Source organism: Elephas maximus, chromosome 11 (assembly GCF_024166365.1).
Source record: "Elephas maximus indicus isolate mEleMax1 chromosome 11, mEleMax1 primary haplotype, whole genome shotgun sequence".
In the NCBI taxonomy this organism is placed as follows: domain Eukaryota; kingdom Metazoa; phylum Chordata; class Mammalia; order Proboscidea; family Elephantidae; genus Elephas; species Elephas maximus.
This window is the reverse complement of record NC_064829.1, coordinates 100926376-100944859: the sequence shown is the minus strand read 5'-3', so window position 1 is coordinate 100944859 and position 18484 is coordinate 100926376. Positions and strand designations below refer to the sequence as shown.

General features: G+C 45.6%; 1 protein-coding gene across 1 annotated transcript; it reads right to left on the bottom strand.

The window, feature by feature from the left end:
• Positions 1-10173: 10173 nt before the first annotated feature.
• On the bottom strand, positions 10174-17644 carry CABP5 (calcium binding protein 5). Its single transcript, XM_049901286.1, has 6 exons — positions 17582-17644; positions 15597-15627; positions 14721-14864; positions 13393-13502; positions 12639-12786; positions 10174-10199 (listed from the first exon to the last, which is right to left on the bottom strand). Exons 1-6 carry the CDS (start codon positions 17642-17644, stop codon positions 10174-10176), a joined length of 522 nt encoding a protein of 173 aa, XP_049757243.1.
• Positions 17645-18484: the final 840 nt, after the last annotated feature.

The following is an 18484-nucleotide window of genomic DNA, read 5'->3' as shown; positions in this document are numbered from 1 at the left end:
ATGTAAGGTGAGATTAGGAACCACACACCTCGGTGCGTTGCTTGTGTGAAGGTGAGGTCCGGTACCACATGCAGGTGTGTTGTGGATGATGAGATCAGGTACCACACCTGGGTGCCTTGTTTGTGTGAAGGTGAGATTAGGTACCACACCTGGGTGCCTTGCTTATGTGAAGGTGAGATCAGGTACCACACATGGGTGCCTTGTTTGTGTGCAGGTGATATTAGGTACCACACCTGGGTGCCTTGCTTGTGTGAAGGTGAGATCAGGTACCACACCGGGGTGCCTTACTTGTGTGAAGGTGAGATCAGGTACCACACCTGGGTGCAGTGCTGATGTGAAGGTGCTGTCTCTTCTTTCCAGCATGCCTGGTTCGCTGTGGCTCTCAGCAAGGTGGACTCCGTTTCCCAGAGATAAACTGTTGGGGGGAGATTAGAACAGCTTCTCAAATTAGAAAGCAAAGGAACTGGGATTTCCCTGTTGAGCAGGAAGGCAGAAGGGTGAATGGGCAAATTCTTCCAGTCCCAGAGAGATACCATTCCAAGTTCCATGTCTGGGAGGCTTTGGATATGGGGGACCAGGGAGGTGGAATTTCTCAAACTGGAGTGTGATATGAACAGACAATCTGGAAAAGGGACATTGGAGACTTCTCAATCCCCCAAAACCATGGCACCATTTGGTCACTCCATCACCCCCATCATGGGGGAGCCAACCAAGAAAAAGATGGGGTTTACTTCTCTTCCTTGTCACTTTGGCCCCCTCCCCACATGAACCTCCCTCCTCCCAAATCATCCACTATCTCCTCTGGACCAACTCCATCTCTCCTTTTCTTCTAGTCTCCTGACTCCTCACCTGGGCTAACTTTAGACATCTGTGTTGTCAGGTGCTGTCGAGTTGGCTCCGACTCACAGTGACCCCATGTGGCAAAGCAGAACTGCCCCATAGGTTTCCAAGGCTGTAATGTTTACGGAAGCAGACTGCCACATCTTTCTCCCTTGGAGCGGCTGGAGGGTTCGAAACACTGTCCTTTTGGTTAGCAGTCCAAGTGCTTAACCACTGCACCTCCAAGGCTCCTTTTGGCTTATGGATGGCACCAAATTAATGACTCTTTCTGAATTATGGGTTAGCACTGAAAATTGAAAAGTAGAGGGTCAGCAAAAGAGAGGAAGACCCTTAACGAGATGGGTTGACATAGTGGCTGCAACAATGGGCTCAAGCATAACAACGACTGTGAAGATGGCTCAGGACCCAGCGGTGTTTCGTTCTGTGGTGCATAGGGTGGCTATGAGTCAGAACTGACCCGACGGCACCTAACAACAACGACAACAACGTTGAAAATTATCTTCTCCGAGCAGATAAGAGGCAAAGGAATGGATTTAGGACTCTGGGTATCATCTTAACAAAACGGATATTAAAAAACACCCATGGTGCTCCCGTCTGTGGCTGACATTAAGGACATTTTCGGTAGCCAGCCCCCAACTTCTATCCATGAGAACAGAACCATGTCTTCTTGCAGGCCCCTCTTCCACCGAACATATTACAACACAGGTGAAGTTGAGGAGCTCATTTTTTATTGACTACGTCCTCCTAAGAGGTCCCTAGGTAGCATACATAAACAGTGTGCTCGACTGCTAACCTAAAAGTTGATGTTCTGAACCCACCCAGTGGTACAGCAGAAGAAAGGCGAGGCAATTTGCCATCATTAAGATTACAGCCAGCTTAACTAGTAAAAAATATCTGTCTTGAGCATTACGCTCTTTTAAGAACTATCTATATGGGATCAACTTAACAACAGCAACTCAAAAGATTTGATAGGAAACTTAGAGGGGAGTGAGTTTATGTTAATGGAGAGGAACAACTTAGAAAAGGAAGGTGAGAATGGTTGCACAACTCGAAGAATGTAATCAATGTCACTGAATTGTACATGCAGAAACTGTTGCATTGGTGTATGTTTTGCTGTGTAGATTCTCAACAACAACAACAACAAAAAGATTACAGCCAAGGATATGAAGCAGTTCTACTCTGTAACACGTGGGGTCGCCGTGAGTCGGAATTGACTCTACTGCGCCTAACAACAACAACAACAACAACGAGAGGCCCCTAGGTGGTGCAAACAATTTGTACTTGACTGCTAACCCATAGCTTGATAGTTCAAACCTACCCAGTGAGTGGTACCACGAATGAATGGCCTGGCAATCTGCTTCAATTAAGATTATAGCCAAGAACACCCTACGGGGCAGTTCTACTCTGTAACACACAGGGGGAGCTATGAGTCAGAATCGACTGGATGGCACCTAAGAACAACAAGAGCCAGGCAGGGGAGGGAATATGTGTAACGACACTAAGGTAAGCTGCTTCATCTTACTTCCAGTTCAGTCTTAAAAACCAGTACAAAGTTGCTTCCCCAGCCCCACACCCCCGCACTCCATTTGAAGCCAATGCACACTCATTATCTGAATCCTGGCCTTTGATTTTCTTTTCAAGGGAAGAAAACCATCTACAGGAGAGGACTTCCACATCGAGGCTGAAACCTGCTTCGTCTTTTACATCTCATCTTCCAAGCTTAGAAAACAACCTTTAGAAACGCCCTCTCCACCATCTTGTTTAATCACTTGGTCCTTTGTCAAGAACAGAGGGAAAATGTGGCGAAACCCCCAATAAAAGAGAGTCCAAAATTAACTCCGGGGACTGCCTTTTCTGCTTCCTAGAATGACAGAAAAGGAGCCCTGGTGGCTTAATGGTTAAGCATTCGGCTGATAACCAAAAGGTTGTCGGTTCGAACCCACCAGACACTCCCAGGGAGAAAGAGATGGAAGTCTGTTCCCGTAAAGATTGCAGCCTCGGAAACCATATGGGGCAGTTCTACTCTGCCCTATAGGGTGGTCATGAGTTGGAATTGACAGCACACAACAACAACAGAGTGAGAGATATGGTGAGGGATCAGAACGCATGGGGAAGGAAAAGTTGTTGGCTAGGTTGGTGAGTCTCATGGAGGGGAGACCAGATCCTCAACCCAGGGACCCTCGGGAGTAATTGCAGCCTGCTCTGTCTTCCTGGGGAATCACAGACTTGGTTGGATCATTTGCAGGTATGTATTAAACCTTTGTCGTTGGAACTCGGGCTCACCCAGGTAGTCCTGGAGGCTCTCGCCTTGAGATCTTTAGTTACATCTGCAAAAACCCTTTATCCAAATAAGGTTCCGGATGAACGTATCTTTTTTTTTGGAGGGGGGGCACCGTTCAACTCACTACATTCATATCCTGGAATAAGCCAGCAAAGTTAAGAGTATGGTCCCACCTTGGCTTACCAACCAAAAACCAAACCAGTTGCTGTTAACTCGATTCCGAATCATGGTGACCCCGTGTGTGCAGAGTAGAACTGCTCCATAGGGTTTTCAAGACTGTGACCTTTTGGAAGCACATCACCAGGCATGTTTTCTGAGGAGATGCCTCTAGGTGAGTTTGAACCGCCAACCTTTTGGTTAGTAGTTGAGTGCTTAACTGTTTACACCACCCAGGGAATCCTCCGTGACCTATGGAGCCCTGCAAAATGAGGTCCCTGCTCTCTTCTCTCACCTTGTGTTCTGCCACTGCCCCCTCACTTATTACCTTCAATTGAGGAGTGCCCTCCCCTCCCAAGTACTGATCCTATGGGGAATTCCCTGAAAAGCCTCCTGTATGCTTGTCTTCACCCTCAGACAGAGGAAGAACCCTGCAGAGCCAGCCTGGGACATCCCCTCTATATTTCTTCCCTGATCATTCTATCTAATCAAGCCGCCCTGAAACCCTGTTGGTGCAGTGGTTAAGAGCTATGGCTACTAACTAAAAGGTCGGCAGTTCGGATCCACCAGGCGATCCTTGAAAACTCTATGGGGGCGGTTCTAGGGTCACTATGAGTTGGAATCAACTCTATGGCAATGGTTTTTTTCCCCCCTTTCCCGGTGTGTCTCTGGGTAGTGCGAACAGTTAATGTGCTCGGCTGCTAACAGAAAGGTTGGCAGTTCAAGTCCACCTAGAGGTACCTCAGAAAGTGGCCTGGTGCTCTACTTCCAAAGATCAGCCATTGAAAACTCTATGGAGCACAGCTCTACTGGGACACATATGGGGTTACCATGAGTTGGAACTGACCCCATAGCAACTGGTTTTTATCTTTTTTTTTCCCCTGTATCTGTATTCATTTTCATTTGAGTTTTCCTTAAATGGTAATTTTTTATTCTCTCCTCACAGTTGAATGGAAGTTTCAAGAATAACCCCAGGCTGACAGCATGACCCCACACTGCCCAATACAGTAGCCACTAACCACGTGGGGCTATTTAATAAGCTAATAAGTAATTAATTTATTAACTGATTAAAAATCAATAGTCATTTAAAATAAATTTGATAAATTATTTATTTAATAATTGGTAAATGAAAGTAATATTCATTTTATTAAGTGATAAATAAAACTAATAACTAATTGATTAATAAAATTATTACATACTATTACTTGGCTGCTAACCAAAAGGTCGACAGTTTGAATCCACCAGGAATGGAAACCCTATGGGGCAGTTCTGTTCTGTCCTATAGGATTGTGATGAGTTGGAATCGACTTGACAGCAACAGGTATCGTATTTACTAAGGATCCCTGGTTGGCACGGTGGTTAAACGCTCAACTGCTAACCAAACAATTGGCAGTTTGAACCCTACCACCGGCTCCTCAGGATAAAGATGCGGCAGTCTGCTTCCGTAAAGATTACAGCCTAAAACACTCTGTGGGGCAGTTCTACTCTGTCACATGAGGTCGCCCTGAGTCAGCATTGGCTCGATGGCAACGGGAGTTTTGTATCTTATTTACTCACTTACTTGGTCAAATAATATAATAACGAGTGTTATGGAGAAAAACAAAGCAAGGAAGAGGCTTAGGGGCTCTAGGAGTGAGGAGGGGATTTCCATTCACCGTAAGGTGATTAGGGAGTTCATTGAGCACGATGGGCTTACCTGGGGAACAGCATTTCAGACACAGGGAAGGGCAAGTGCAAAGGCCCTGAGGCAGGTGCAAACCTGAAGTGTCAGGGGGAACAGCAAGGAGACCAGGGTCGCTGGAGAGGAGTAGATGGTAGGCGTCTAATTGTTTCCTAGAGCTGCCATAACAAAGTACCACAGACTGGGTTTCTTGTAAGAACAGATACAGTCATGTTTATTCACGTATTTTGTTTCACCTCTGCCTCTGCCCATTATGTCGGGGTCTGGAGTTTTCTCTGGTTTATTCACTGCTACAGCTCGATGTCTGGAAGAGGGCCTTTCACACAGCAAGCACTGAATACATTCCTGTGGAAGGAAGGAGGCACTAGTGGCGTAGTGGTTAAGCATTCATTCGGGTCTTAACCAAAAGGTCGGCAGTCCGAATCCACCAGTCACTCCTTGGAAACCCAATGGGGCAGTTCTGCTCTGTTCTATAGGGTCTCTAGGAGTTGGAATCGACTCGACAGCAGTGGGTTTGGTTTTGGTCTTGGTGGAAGGAAAGCAGGCAGTAAGGGATGGAGGGAGGGAGGGAGGAAAGAAAGAGGGATGGTTAGGAGGCTTAAAAATAAAATGGTCAATGCAAAGAGTGAACCCTGATGTAAACTATGGGTTTTAGTTAATAATAATGTGTCAGAATTGGCTCATGAACGGTAACAAATGTAATACAGGAGTGCAAGATGTTACCAACAGGGCAAACTGTGTACGGGTTGGTGGGTGGGGAAAAGGGGTAGATGGGATCTCTCTGTATTTTCTGCTCAATTTTTCTGAACACCTAAAATTGCTTTAAAAAATAAAGTTCGTGGCTTAGTTACCTGTTGTTGTTAGGTGCTGTCGAGTCAATTTTGACTCATAGTGACCCTATGTACAACAGAACGGAACATTGCCTGGTCCTTCGCCATCCTCACAATCGTTGTTGTGCTTGAGCCCGTTCTTGCGGCCACTGTGTCAGTCCATCTCATTGAGGGTCTTTCTCTTTTTCGCTGATCCTTTATCAAGTGCTGCTGTAAGAAAAAGGCCGCCAATGGGTAGCTTTAAAGAACAGAAATTTATTTTTCATAGTCTTGGAGGCTAAAAGTCCAAGTCAGTGTCTGAGCCCTGTCAATTCCTTCTTTGTTGGTAGCCCTGGGAGTTCCTTGGTTCTTTGGCTCATAGACGAGCCTCACATGGTGTCTGTCTTTCCTTCGCCCCCACAGGTAGGTGCCTCTGTGTCCATTCTGCACTTTATATAACTCAGAAGTGATTAGGTTTAGGACCCACCCTACTCTGGTATGATCTCATTAACATAACACAAGAAACCCCCTACTTCCAAACAGGATGATATTGACAGGTACAGGGGTTAGGATTTCAACATATATTTTGGGAGGGGCACAATTCAATCCATAAGAGTCTGTTAAATTAATTAATTAAAAAAATGGTCTCAGAAAAGAATAAAGGAATAAATGAATAAAGGAATGGCAAAAAGGGAGTGGCCCCAGGTAAGAGGTTAGGAAATTCATTATTCTGGTTCCACCTTTTAAAATCTAAATTTTAATTTATATCTTTAAAATTTATTTATTTATTTTGTTGTTGTTGAGAATATACACAGCAACACATACACCAGTTCAACAGTTTCTACATGTACAGGCATTTCAATGACATTGATTATATTCTTCGAATTGTGCAACCGTTCTTGCTCTCCTTTTCCAAATTGTCTCTTCTCTGTTAACATAATCTCACTGTCCTCTAAGGTCTAATTTATATTTTTATAAAATAAAATTTTTCACTTTTAAAAATACTTTATATAAATTTTTATGTAAAATTTTTAAATATTTACTTTATGAAATTTAATTAAATATAATTAATTTTATTTAATCGATTTTTCTATCCCACTTAGATATGCTCTGAAAAATAAAGTCTGTATCTTGGTTTCCCAGTGCCATCACAACAAGAAATACCACAAGTGACTGGCTTTAAAGAACAGAAATTTCTGATCTCACAGCTCTGGAGGCTAAAAGTCCAAATCAGGGTCTCGGCCATGTTGATTCCTTCTGTGAGCCTCTCTCCTAAACAAAAAAACCCAAACCCAATCGCCATCGAATTGATTCTGACTCAGTGTCCCCTACATGGTCACAGTAGTATAGGGGTCAGATCCCTACAGACAGAGTAGGGTTTTCAAGGAGTGGCTGGTAGATTCAAACTGCCCCATGTTTTGGTTAACAGCTGAGCTTTTAACCACTGTGCCACCAGGGCTCCCTTAAATATAATTAAATGTTATACCTTGAGGTTATTGAACCAGATGACCCATTCTATAATCTACATAATGGATTTCAAAGCATAAAATGAATAAATAAATAAAACTCAGAGGAGGCATGACATGAATTCTTTATTTTGAGGACCTTGGCATTGCCGGGGTGTCCTAGTGCTGCTCTGTAACAGAAATACCCCAAGTGAGTGGTTTAACGAACAGAAATTTTTCTCAGCAGTTGGTGGCTAGAAGCCTGAATTTAGGGTGCCAGCTCTAGGGGAAGGCTTTCTTTCTTGTTGGCTCTGGAGGACGGTCCTTGTCTCTTGAAGCTTCTGTTCCTCCGTTCCTGGAGATCCTCACGTGGCTCGGCTTCTGTCTTCCTCCTCCTGTGCTTGCTTCTCTGTGCCTCCTCTGCCCTTCTCAGCGTCAGAAGTGATTGGCTTTGGACACACCCCTCACTGATATGGCCTCATTAACATAACAAAGAAAACCCAGTTCGCAGCAGGAATTACATCCACAGGTGTGCTTGTGTTGTTGTGTTGCCTTGGAGTTGATTCTGACTCATGGCGCCCCCATGAGACAGAGTAGAACTGACCCACAGGGTTTTAAGGGTGTAATTTTTTTTTTATGGTGCTTTAGATGAAGGTTTACAAAGCAAATTACTTTATTAAACAATTAATACACGTATTGTTTTGTTGCATTGGTTGCCAACCCTGCAATGTGTCAACACTCTTCCCTTCTCGGACCGTGGGTTCCCCATTTCCATTCGTCCAGCTTTCCTGTCCCCTCCTGCCTTTTCGTCCCTGCCCCTGGGCTGGTGTGACCATTTAGTCTTGTACAGATGGTTGAGCTATGTAGATTATTTTTTGTTTTATGGGGCTGTCTAATCTTTGGCTGAAGGGTGAACCTCAGGAATGACTTCAGTACTGAGTTAAAAGGATTTCAGGGGGCCATGCTGTTGGGGTTCCTCCAGTCTCTGTCAGACCAGTAAGTCTGCTTTTTTTTGTAAGCTAGAATTTTGTTCTACGTTTTTCTCCAGCTCTGTCCAGAACCTTCTATTGTGATCCCTGTCAGAGCAGTCAGTGATGGTAGCCGGGCACCATCTAGTTGTGCTGGACTCAGTCTGGTGGAGGTTGTGGTAGTTGTGGTCCATTAGTCATTTGGACTAATCCTTCCCTTGTGTCTTTGGTTTTCTTCAGTCTCCCTTGCTCCATATGGTGTGGGACCAGTGGAATACCTTAGATGGCCACTCACAAGCTTTTAAGACCCCAGACGCAACTCATTAAAGTAGGATGTAGAACATTTTCTTTATAAGCTGTTATGCCAGTTGAGCTAGATGTTCCCCAAGACCACGGTCCCTAGCCCTCAGGCCAGTAATTCAGTCCCTCAGGGAGTTTGGATGTGTCTATGGAGCTTCTGTGACTTTGTCAAGGCTGTAGTATCTACGAGAGCAGATCGCCAGGTCTTTTTTCCACAGAGCCACTGTTTGGGTTCCAAATGCCATCCTTTTGGTTAGCAGCAGAGTGCTCAACCACTGTACCACCAGGGCTCCTTATCCACAGGTATAGGGGTTAGTACGCCAACACATATTTTGGAGGGACACAATTCAACCCATAACACCATCGAACAGAGGAAACTTCCCTGAGCAGTGCAGGCCGAAGACTGAGGGCAGAGCAGTATGGAGGCAGGGGGCTTCCTGGAATGGCTTCCTGGCAGCCTGGCAGGGCTGGGGATTTGGAGGTCCTGTCCTCCCTCTCCTTGGGTCATGACATTTTTTGGGTGATTAATTCCCCAGGGATCCGCTTGCCCTAAGCCTTGATAATCCAGATTTGTGATTTAATTCAGTTCCCTGAGTGTCTTACACAAGGAGAGGGAAGCAGGAGGCCGGGGGGTGGGGGGAGGGGGAGCCAATAAATAAATAAATAACCCAGACCGTGCTCCCAGAAAATCAGAAAAGGGGGAAGCTCGCTTTAAATGTCAATTAACGTTTACATTTAAATTTAATTAGTCTTTCTCAACCCCAGATTTATCAAGAACCCTATTTCTAGCCCTGTGGCGTCCCTGGGTGGTACAAACAGTTAATGTGCTTGGCTGTTAACCAGAAAGTTGGTGGTCCGACTACACCCAGAGGCAATTCAGAAGAAAGGCTTGGCAATCTACTTCCAAAAAAATCAGCCATTGAGAATCCCATGGAGCACAGCTCTATCCTCTCACACGTGGAGTTGCCACGAGTTGGAATTGACTTGATGGCAACTGGTTTCATTTTTTTTTGGTTTTGGTTTTCAGTTCCTGAGTGGTGCAAACATTTAACACTCTTGGCTGTTAACCAAAAGGTTGGCGGTTTGAGTCCACCCAGACGTGCCTCAGAAGAAAGACCTGGCAATCTACTTCCAAAAGGTCGCAGCCATTGAAAACCCTATGGAGCACGACTCGACTCTACACACCGGGGGTTGCACTGAGTTGGAGTCAAACAGATGGCGACTGGCATCTCCAGCATCATAGCTGATACGCCTCCCTCTTACAGGGAGAAACGAGGGAGTTTAAAGCAGTTAAAAGTAGGAGTGAGGGGTAGACTCTGTGCAGAACTTTTTGACAGTGTGATGGGAGAAAGAAAAGACTATTATAACCCCCAGGAAGCTGGGGCAAAAACTCTGATGGAAATAGGGACTTAGGATTCTGTGAAGGACAAAGATGTCGTTAATCATTGGAATTCTTGGGGTGACAACTGGACCTTAGTTCATTCACATTTCCATATGTAGATTCTTCCTCCTTAATCTAGTTCTAGCCACACCCCTCTTCCCCCAGTCCAGGTAAAGTTTATGATTTGTAGTCTGTCCTCAGTCCATGCTGCATACAGCCCTCCCACCCTCTTTCCATTTAGGGGCCATGGGGACTTGATCCTCCACAAGAGCTTGTACCAGGTGGAGAGTGGCTGGGGTTTCCAGAACCTTCTCAGCGAGACATCATCTTCACAAACTCTGCAAAGAAAAGCCCCAGGTGAGGTGCATATTCATAAGATTTGCCAACATTTTTTTTCCCCTGAGCCCTTACTCTGTGCCAGGAGCCCCTGGGTGGTAGAAGCAGTTAACACACTCAGCTGCTAACCCAGAGGCTGATGGTTCGAATCTACATGGGGCACCTAGGAAGAAAGGCCTGGCAATCTACTTCCAAAAATAAGCCAGTGGTCCCGACCCCCAACCGGTCATGGGAATGGCGTAGGACTGGGCAGCGTTTTGTTCCCTTGTGCTTCTGGTTGTCGTTGAAAACCCTATGGAGCAGTTCCACTCTGACACCCATGAGTTGGAGTTGGACTTGATGGCAACTGGTTTTGGTGTTTCGGCTGAGTACATGATTCCTTTTTGTTTTCCCCAAAACTTTGGAAGAAAGGCATCAGCATCGCCCCCATTTTACAGATGTGGAAACTGATACTTAAAGAGAATAAAACCAAAAAAACCAAACCCAGTGCCGTCGAGTCGATTCCGACTCATAGCGACCCTATAGGACAGAGTAGAACTGCCCCATAGAGTTTCCAAGGAGCGCCTGGCGGATTTGAACTGTTGACCCTTTAGTTAGCAGCTGTAGCACTTAACCACTGCGCCACCAGGGTTTTCTAAAGAGAGAATAAGTAACTATGATATGACCACACAGTTGATAAGAGGCAATTATGAATTTGGACCTGTGAATCTGACCCCAGACTTCCAGCTTCTAACCAGTCCACTTCCCTTCTTGGGGAACAGTTTTTTATTTATTTTATTGTACTTTAGGTGAAAGTTTACAGCACAAATTAGTTTCTCACTCCAAAAATTTCCATACACTCTTTCAGCTCGGTAATGAAGCCACTCCTGAAGTTTACCCTTCAGCCACAGATTAAACAGTCCCATGGAACAAAACAAGATTAAAGGGGTGCACCAGCCCTGGGGCAGGGAGTGGGAGGTAGCAGGGAACAGGACAGCTGGTAATAGGGAGCCCAGGGTTGAGAAGGGAGAGTGTTGACATGTCGTGGGGTTGTTAACCAGTGTCATACAACAATGTGTGTACTGTTTGATGAGAAACTAGTCTGTTCTGTAAACCATCTAAAGTTCAATAAAAAAAAATTTATACACAAATCGTTTTGTGACATTAGTTGTAATCCCTGCAATGTGTCAGCACTCTCCCCCTTTCCCTTTCCATCTCGGGTTCTCTGTGTCCATTTATCCAGTTTTCCTGTCCCTTCCTGCCTTCTTGTCTTTGCTTTTGGGCAGAAGTTGCCCATTTGGTCTCGTAGACTTGATTGAACTAAGAAGCACGTTCCTCATGTGTATAATTTATTGTTTTTATTGGCCTGTCTAATCTTTGGACGAAAGATGAACTTTGGGAGTGGCTTCAGTTCTGAGTCAGCAGGGTGTCTCGGGGATTCCTCCAGTCTCTGTCAGACCAGCGAGTCTGGTCTTTTTGTGTGAATTTGAATTTTTTTCTACATTTTTCACCCACTCTGTCCGGGACCCTCTATTGTGATCCCTGCTAGAGCCGTCAGTGGATCAGGGAATATTTTGTTCCTATGATCAGGGAACTCAGTAAGCAAGGAAAGGATGGGAGAGCTGGGAGTGAGCTCTGAGTGTAAGAATGGGCCGCCTGGATGGAGTGTCCCAAGGAGCTGTTGTCGTCGTTGGGTGCCAAGGAGCTGTTGTTTTTGGGTGCTGTCAAGTCATTTCTGACTCACAGCGACCCCATTTGACAGAGTGGAGCTGCCCTGTAGGGTTTTCTAGGCTGTTATCTTTACAGAAGCAGACTGCCACATCTTTCTCCCAGGGAGAAGGTGGGTTAAACTACTGACCTTTTGGTTAACAGCTGAGTGCTTAACCACAGCCTAGTGGGAGACATTGAGCTTTTTGGAACGACATGGGCAGAAAGGGATAGAAACAAACCAAAAGCCAAGCCAGGTGCCATGGAGTCAACTCCAACTCATGGTGACCCCATATGTGTCACAGTAGAACTGTGCTCCATAGGGTTCTCATGGCTGTGACATTTTGGAAGCAGATCTCCAGGCCTTGCTTCCCAGATGCCTCTGAGTGGGTTCGAAGACCACCAACCTTTCAGTTAGTAGTTGCGTGCTCAGGTGTTTTCGCCAGCCACTGCTGCCATCGAGTCGGTTCTGACTCGTGGCGCCTCCATGTGCTGCAGAATAGAACTGCTCCATAGGGTTTTCATGGCTGTGACTTTTCAGAAGCAGATTGCCAGGACTTTCTTCCGAGCACCTCTGGGTGGGTTTGGACCACCAACCATTTTGTTTGCTTAACCATTCGGTTGGAACGAACACTTCCAAAGCCAACCACCACCACCCTGAAGCTGGAAGAAGAGTGAGAAAGGTTGGCCGACTTGGAAAAGCACAGAGGAGCTGGACATGAATTCCAGCAGTGGCTGCCCCCATACAAGGTCACCTTCAAAGTCAACGGTGCCGTCCCCGTTAACATCGGCCTCCTGGACCACCTCAGAGATCTCCCGGGCCGTAAGCCTCTCTCCCAGAAGCCTCTGCATGGCCTGCTGCAGCTCCGCCAGCGTGATCTCACCATCCCCGTTGGCGTCAAACTGGATAGGAGCAGAGGGGAAAATGCTAGCAATAACAACGACAAGGGCAATAATAATAATTGTTGTGTGTGCCATCAAGTTGATTCCAACCCGTTGTTGTAGGGTGCCATTGAGTCAAGTCCAACTTATATCGAACCTACAGGACAGAATAGAACTGCCTTATAGGGTTTCCAAGGCTGTAAATCCTTATGGAAGCAGATCGCCTGGTCTTTAATCCCGAAGAGCTGCTGGTGGGTGTGAATCTTTCAGTTAGCAGCTGAGTAATTAACTGTTGAGCCACCAGGGCTCCATAGTGATAATAACCCACTGCTGTTGCATCAATTCTGACTCATAGTGACTCTATGGGACAGAGTAGAACTGCCCCATAGAGTTTCCAAGGCTGTAATCTTTATGGAAGCAGACTGCCGCATCTTTCTCCCGTGGAGCAGCTGGTGGGTTTGAACCACCGACGTTTCGTTTATAACCACTGCGCCACGAGGGCTCCTTTAAACCCCACCACAGCTAGGAAGAAAAGTTGGCTTTGCTTGGTCCTGTCTATAGTAATGACTAATCATAGACCTCTGGGGCTCATCCACTACCTCCAGCACCAGGAAACTCTGAACTCACCTCCTTGAAGGCATCTCGCATCTCCTGGACTCCGATCATCCCAGCTGTTTCTGCAAGCAATTTGGGGGTCATGAGCTCCACAAAGTCATCAAAGTCTACACGGCCACCCACTGAAGGCAAAAAAGGCAGGTTAAGTGAAGCTCCATGTGCATCAGCCTTCCACTACCTTACTCTGTTCCTCAAATATATTCAAGAAAGGGACTTGCTCCCACCTCTCTTTCTTCTAAGAGCTGTCTTTGACCTCCTCCCTCCAACTCAAGCCCTTATGTGCCTCTAATCCGAACAGAGATGGACAGGGTGTGGTATGGTAGCAAAAACTAACTACTGTCCAGGTGACCTTGAGCCAAGCTCTTAATTGGTTAAGCTCTCTGTTCCCTCATCTGTACAATGGGAAGGAAGATATGAATTAAATCAGCACCAAAGTCTCTTTTAGATACGAAGTCTCTTCCAAATCTGAATAATACCTTGTCCTTGAATTAAAAAAAAAAAAAAATTTTTTTTTTTTTTTTTAATTCAACCTTGTTTACTCAGTTACAACCTTGTTTACTCAGTTACAGACTTTGCCCAGAAGCAAAGTCAAGGGAACGTCATTTCAGCTTTGATCTCAAAATCAATCCTGGCAATCTGCTGCCATAAAGATTATAGCCTAGAAAACCCTATGGGTAAGTTTTACTCTGTCACGTGGGGTCACTATGAGTTGAAATGGACTCCGCAGCACCTAACACCAACAACATTCATATAAAAACCCATGCTTTTTGCAACACTATTTATCAACATCAGCTCCAACTCCAATTCTGTTTCCAATGTCGGATAAAGCTCCAATCTTGTGCTCTACTGATGAATCTTAGTGGTGATATCCATAAGTTACATTTAATAAGTATTTCCTGGAGGCTACGCCTTTGCCAGGAAACCCTGGTGGCGTAGTGGTTAAGTGCTACTGCTGCTAACCAAAGGGTCGGCAGTTCAAATCCTGCTGCAATAGCACCTTTATCCCTTCCCTCCCATAGTCCTATGAGGTAAGGAGTGATATCATCTTCACTTGACGGATGAGGAGACTGTGACACAAGAGGGGGGGTTAATATCACTTTTCAAAATGACTAATCAGTAAAATAATAGAACTGGAACTTGAACTCAGATCTACCTCTAAAAGCCATTCTTTAAACACTTCAAATGATGCCTCTCTTCGTCAGAACCATTTTCTTTTCAGACTTCTTGCACCTCTCACCCTCCTCTCTATCCCCAGTTCTACTCTCAACCTCCATATCCTTCCCAACTCCATCTTTAGTCCTCCCCTAACTCAGGTCATTCCTCCCACCCCCTGGCCTCACAGTTCATGCGTATTTGCTGGCCCAGTTCAGTCAGTTCCATCTCCGTGGGCATATATCCCATCGTCCTCATGAGATTCCCCAAATCCTTACAAGAGATGAACCCATCTCCGTCTTTGTCAAACTCAAGGAATGCTTCCCGGAGCTCTGAAAGTAAAGACAGAAAAGCTTTGGGAAATGTGAAAACAATCAATGGGAAAGAGTAGCATCATTTGAAACTATCAGTGAGGCACTCGCTAGAGATTCCTCAAAAGAGAATACAGAGAAACATATGAAAGCCGGAACTCGAAAGGACTGCCTTGTTTTTCCAGGTCTCATAAATTTTTGACCTTTGACAGGGTGCAGTCCCCACTTTTCTATCATTCTCTATTAAGAATCCTACCTCCTAAACACCCAGTGAGTTTTCCTTTTCTGACAGGGTTCCACCTTATGCAGGTTCCAGCTTCACAGGTTTTATTGTACATTAAAATAAACAAACAAAACCCAAAACAAAAGCTTCAAAGGATAGTGACGTATGAAATATGTTCACAAGAGGGATGATTCCTGAGGCCACTAAATGATGGCACGGAAATCCTTCAAATTCTTGAGTGAAGTTATGGAGAACCTCAAAACCACCGAGAGAAAACCCAACAATTCATCCTAAAATGCATGTGTCCTTCCTGGGTCTTGGAGACACTTGGGGATAGAGATACCTCTAAGTATTTTGGGAGGTGCTTAAACTGTCATGAGAAAGAGTTCCAGAAAATCTGAATTAAGTGAGAAGGGAGAGGGATGTAAAATTTTCATGTAAAGAGATTTACACTGAAATATACAAATGGGTAGGAGGGCAGGGTAAGTGGGAGGATGGCAATGTGAGGTGTTTGGGGGAGACGGTGTTACCTTCAATCTCATCTTGTCCTAGTGGTCTTTCCTGGAAAGAAATTCAAGGGAAAGGGAATGTGGAGAGAGGGTTAGGAATCCAACACCCAGCTTCTCCAAACATGTCTCATTCTTCCAAGTTACTCCTTACCCTTTCCCTTTTCCCATTCTTGCTCATCTCTTCTCCCTCACATCCCCTAACTCCCATTCCATGTCTCTTGGACTCTCGCCCTCTTCCCCACTCCTTCTCTTCTCTCCCACCCTTGAATCTTGATTTCTCTCCTTCTGCCTTTCAGAGGAGCCCTGGTGGCACAGTGGTTATAGCGCTTGGTTGCTAACCAAAAAGGCTGAAGGTTCAAACCCACCAGCCTGCTTCTGTAAAGATTACAGCCTTGGATGGTGCCCAGCTACCACCTTCAGAGTGCTGACTCTGTGCCAGTCAATTTCTACAATTATTTTATTTAAACCTCAGAACCCCTCTGTATGGTATATCCAAATATCATTTCCATCTCACTAGTGAGGAAGCGGAGGCACAGAGAGGTTAAGGAGCCTGCCCAAGGTCCCACAGCTCATAAGTGGCAGATTCCCCCTGCCTCCAAGGCACAGAAGCATTAAAGTACTTCCTCAAGGTCATGCAGCAAGTCAAGCACAGGTCTGGGGTTTACATTCAGGGATCTTGACTCCCAGGTCAGAGTTCTTTCCACTATACCCCATGGGTATATACCTCATGGGGTCACCATGAGTTGCAATTGACTTAACAACAACTAACAACAGCAATGTACCCCATCGACTTTTCCACCTGCCTCTGTTTTTTCTTCCAAGCGTTAGAATCCCTTTTCATATGGCCAATATTCAGTGGAATCCAAGATGATCAGTGCCACCAAGACCAATCCCTACAACTTCTAAGAACTTCCAATCATTGCTGCCCCTGCTCACTCCCAGACATACCTGAAGGATTGGACCACCTGGGGAATTTTCCCAACCTCTTGCTTGTTTCACCCTCATATTTCCTTTTATCCTTCGAACCCTTCCCCCAGCTCCTGTTTTTCGTTATCCCCTTCCCCCAAAATTCCCTCCCTTTCTTTTTTCAGTGATCATAAAGCTTAGCAATGAAAACACACTCATTGGAATCAAACAATCCGACCAGGTCACTTAGTAATTGTGTAACCTTAAGTCAAGACCCATGACGCAGAGCCTCAGTTTCCTCAGCTGTCAAATGGGAATGAAAGTATCACTGATCTCATGAGTTGTTCTGAGGATTAACTGGCATCAGGAATGCAGAACCCTTTGCACAGGGCTGGGCACATAGCAATGACTTAATAAGGGGTAGCTTTTTTTTTATTAGTTAGTATCATCATGGGGACATTGGTGGTTCAGTGGTAGAATTCTTGCCTCCCATGCAGAAGATCTGGGTTCAGTTCTGGTTCAATGCATGTCAGTAGTGGCTTGCATGTTGCTACAATGCTGAACAAGTTTCAGCAGAGCTCCCAGATTAAAATGTATGAGGAAGAAAGTCCTGGCAATCTACTTCTGAAAAGTCAGCCAACAAAAACCTGATGGATCACAATGGTCCGATCTGAAACTGATGGTGGGGATGGCACAGGACTGGGCAGTGTTTCATTCAGCATTGTGTATGGGGTTGCCATGAGCTGGGGGCTGACTTAATGGAAGCTAACAACAACATTGGTATCATCCTTGCCGTTGCTATGCATGTCCATAGAAGAGTGATCATCATCAACAATGACATCACCCCAACTCAATCTCTTGTTTTATTTTTCTCCCCCTTCCTCTCCTCCTTTTTGCTTCTCATTTTACCCTTACGCATTTCCCTGGCCCACACATCCCCACTGAGCTGGGATTCAGTTACCTTCTCTGTTCATGCTCTTTCCAGCTGTTCCCCTTTTTCATTGCACCCACCATGACATCATCTGTCCTTCTCCTCGTTTTCCCTAAGTCTCAGCTCTTCTTGCCCTGCCCCCACCTTTCCCCACCATCCCCCACCTCACCCGCTGTTTCTCAGCGATGCCTTTTCTTAAGAAGATGCAGGCAGGGCCCATGGGAAACTGCATGGAGGGGGCAGGACGGAGATCGCCAGGTACCAATCTCAAGACGGTTGCCCTCCTTCCAGTTTCCTCCTTGGTGTCTCAGCCTCCTATCTTCTCTACCACTCCTTGTGCTGCCTCTGTTGGCCTCACCCTCAGTCTCTGGGTCTTGGTGCTGTGACAGCTGGGGTGGAAATCTCTCCCTGGGTTGGGGAGGGGTCACAGCTGTTCCTGCATACCCATCTGGCTCAAATGAGACAGTCTCAGGCTCTGACCTTTTATCCCCAAAATAGATTGGAAAGATCATCTCAAAAATGAGGATTAGAGCAGAGGGCGGGCATCTGTCATTCGATATTCCAATAACCATTCTTTTTTTTTTTTAGATTTATTTATTTATGTTTATTGTGCTTTAGATGAAATTTTACAGAGTGAATTAGTTTCTCATTAAGCAATATGCAACTCGTTTTTTGACATTGGTTGCCAACCCTGTGATGTGTCAACACTCTCCCCTTCTCCACCCTCCCCAATAAGAATTCTGATTGCTCACTCTGAGTCAGGCTCCTGTGAAGATGGGGAGGACACGGCCTCTGTCCTCAAGGAGCCTCTAGAGTGAGTGAGGGATGTGTGCAAATTAAGGTGCCTAGGTGGCCCAAATGGTTTCTGCTCGGCTGTTAACTGAACGGTGGCAGTTCAGACCCACCCAGTGGTGCCACAGAAGAAAGGCCTGGTGATCTGCTTCTGTAAAGATTACAGCCAAGAAAACCCTATGAGGCACCATCCTACTCTGTAACACATGGGGTTGCCATGAGTTGGAACCAACATGACAGCAATAGATTTTTTTTGTTTGTTTAATTAAGCATGGAGTCC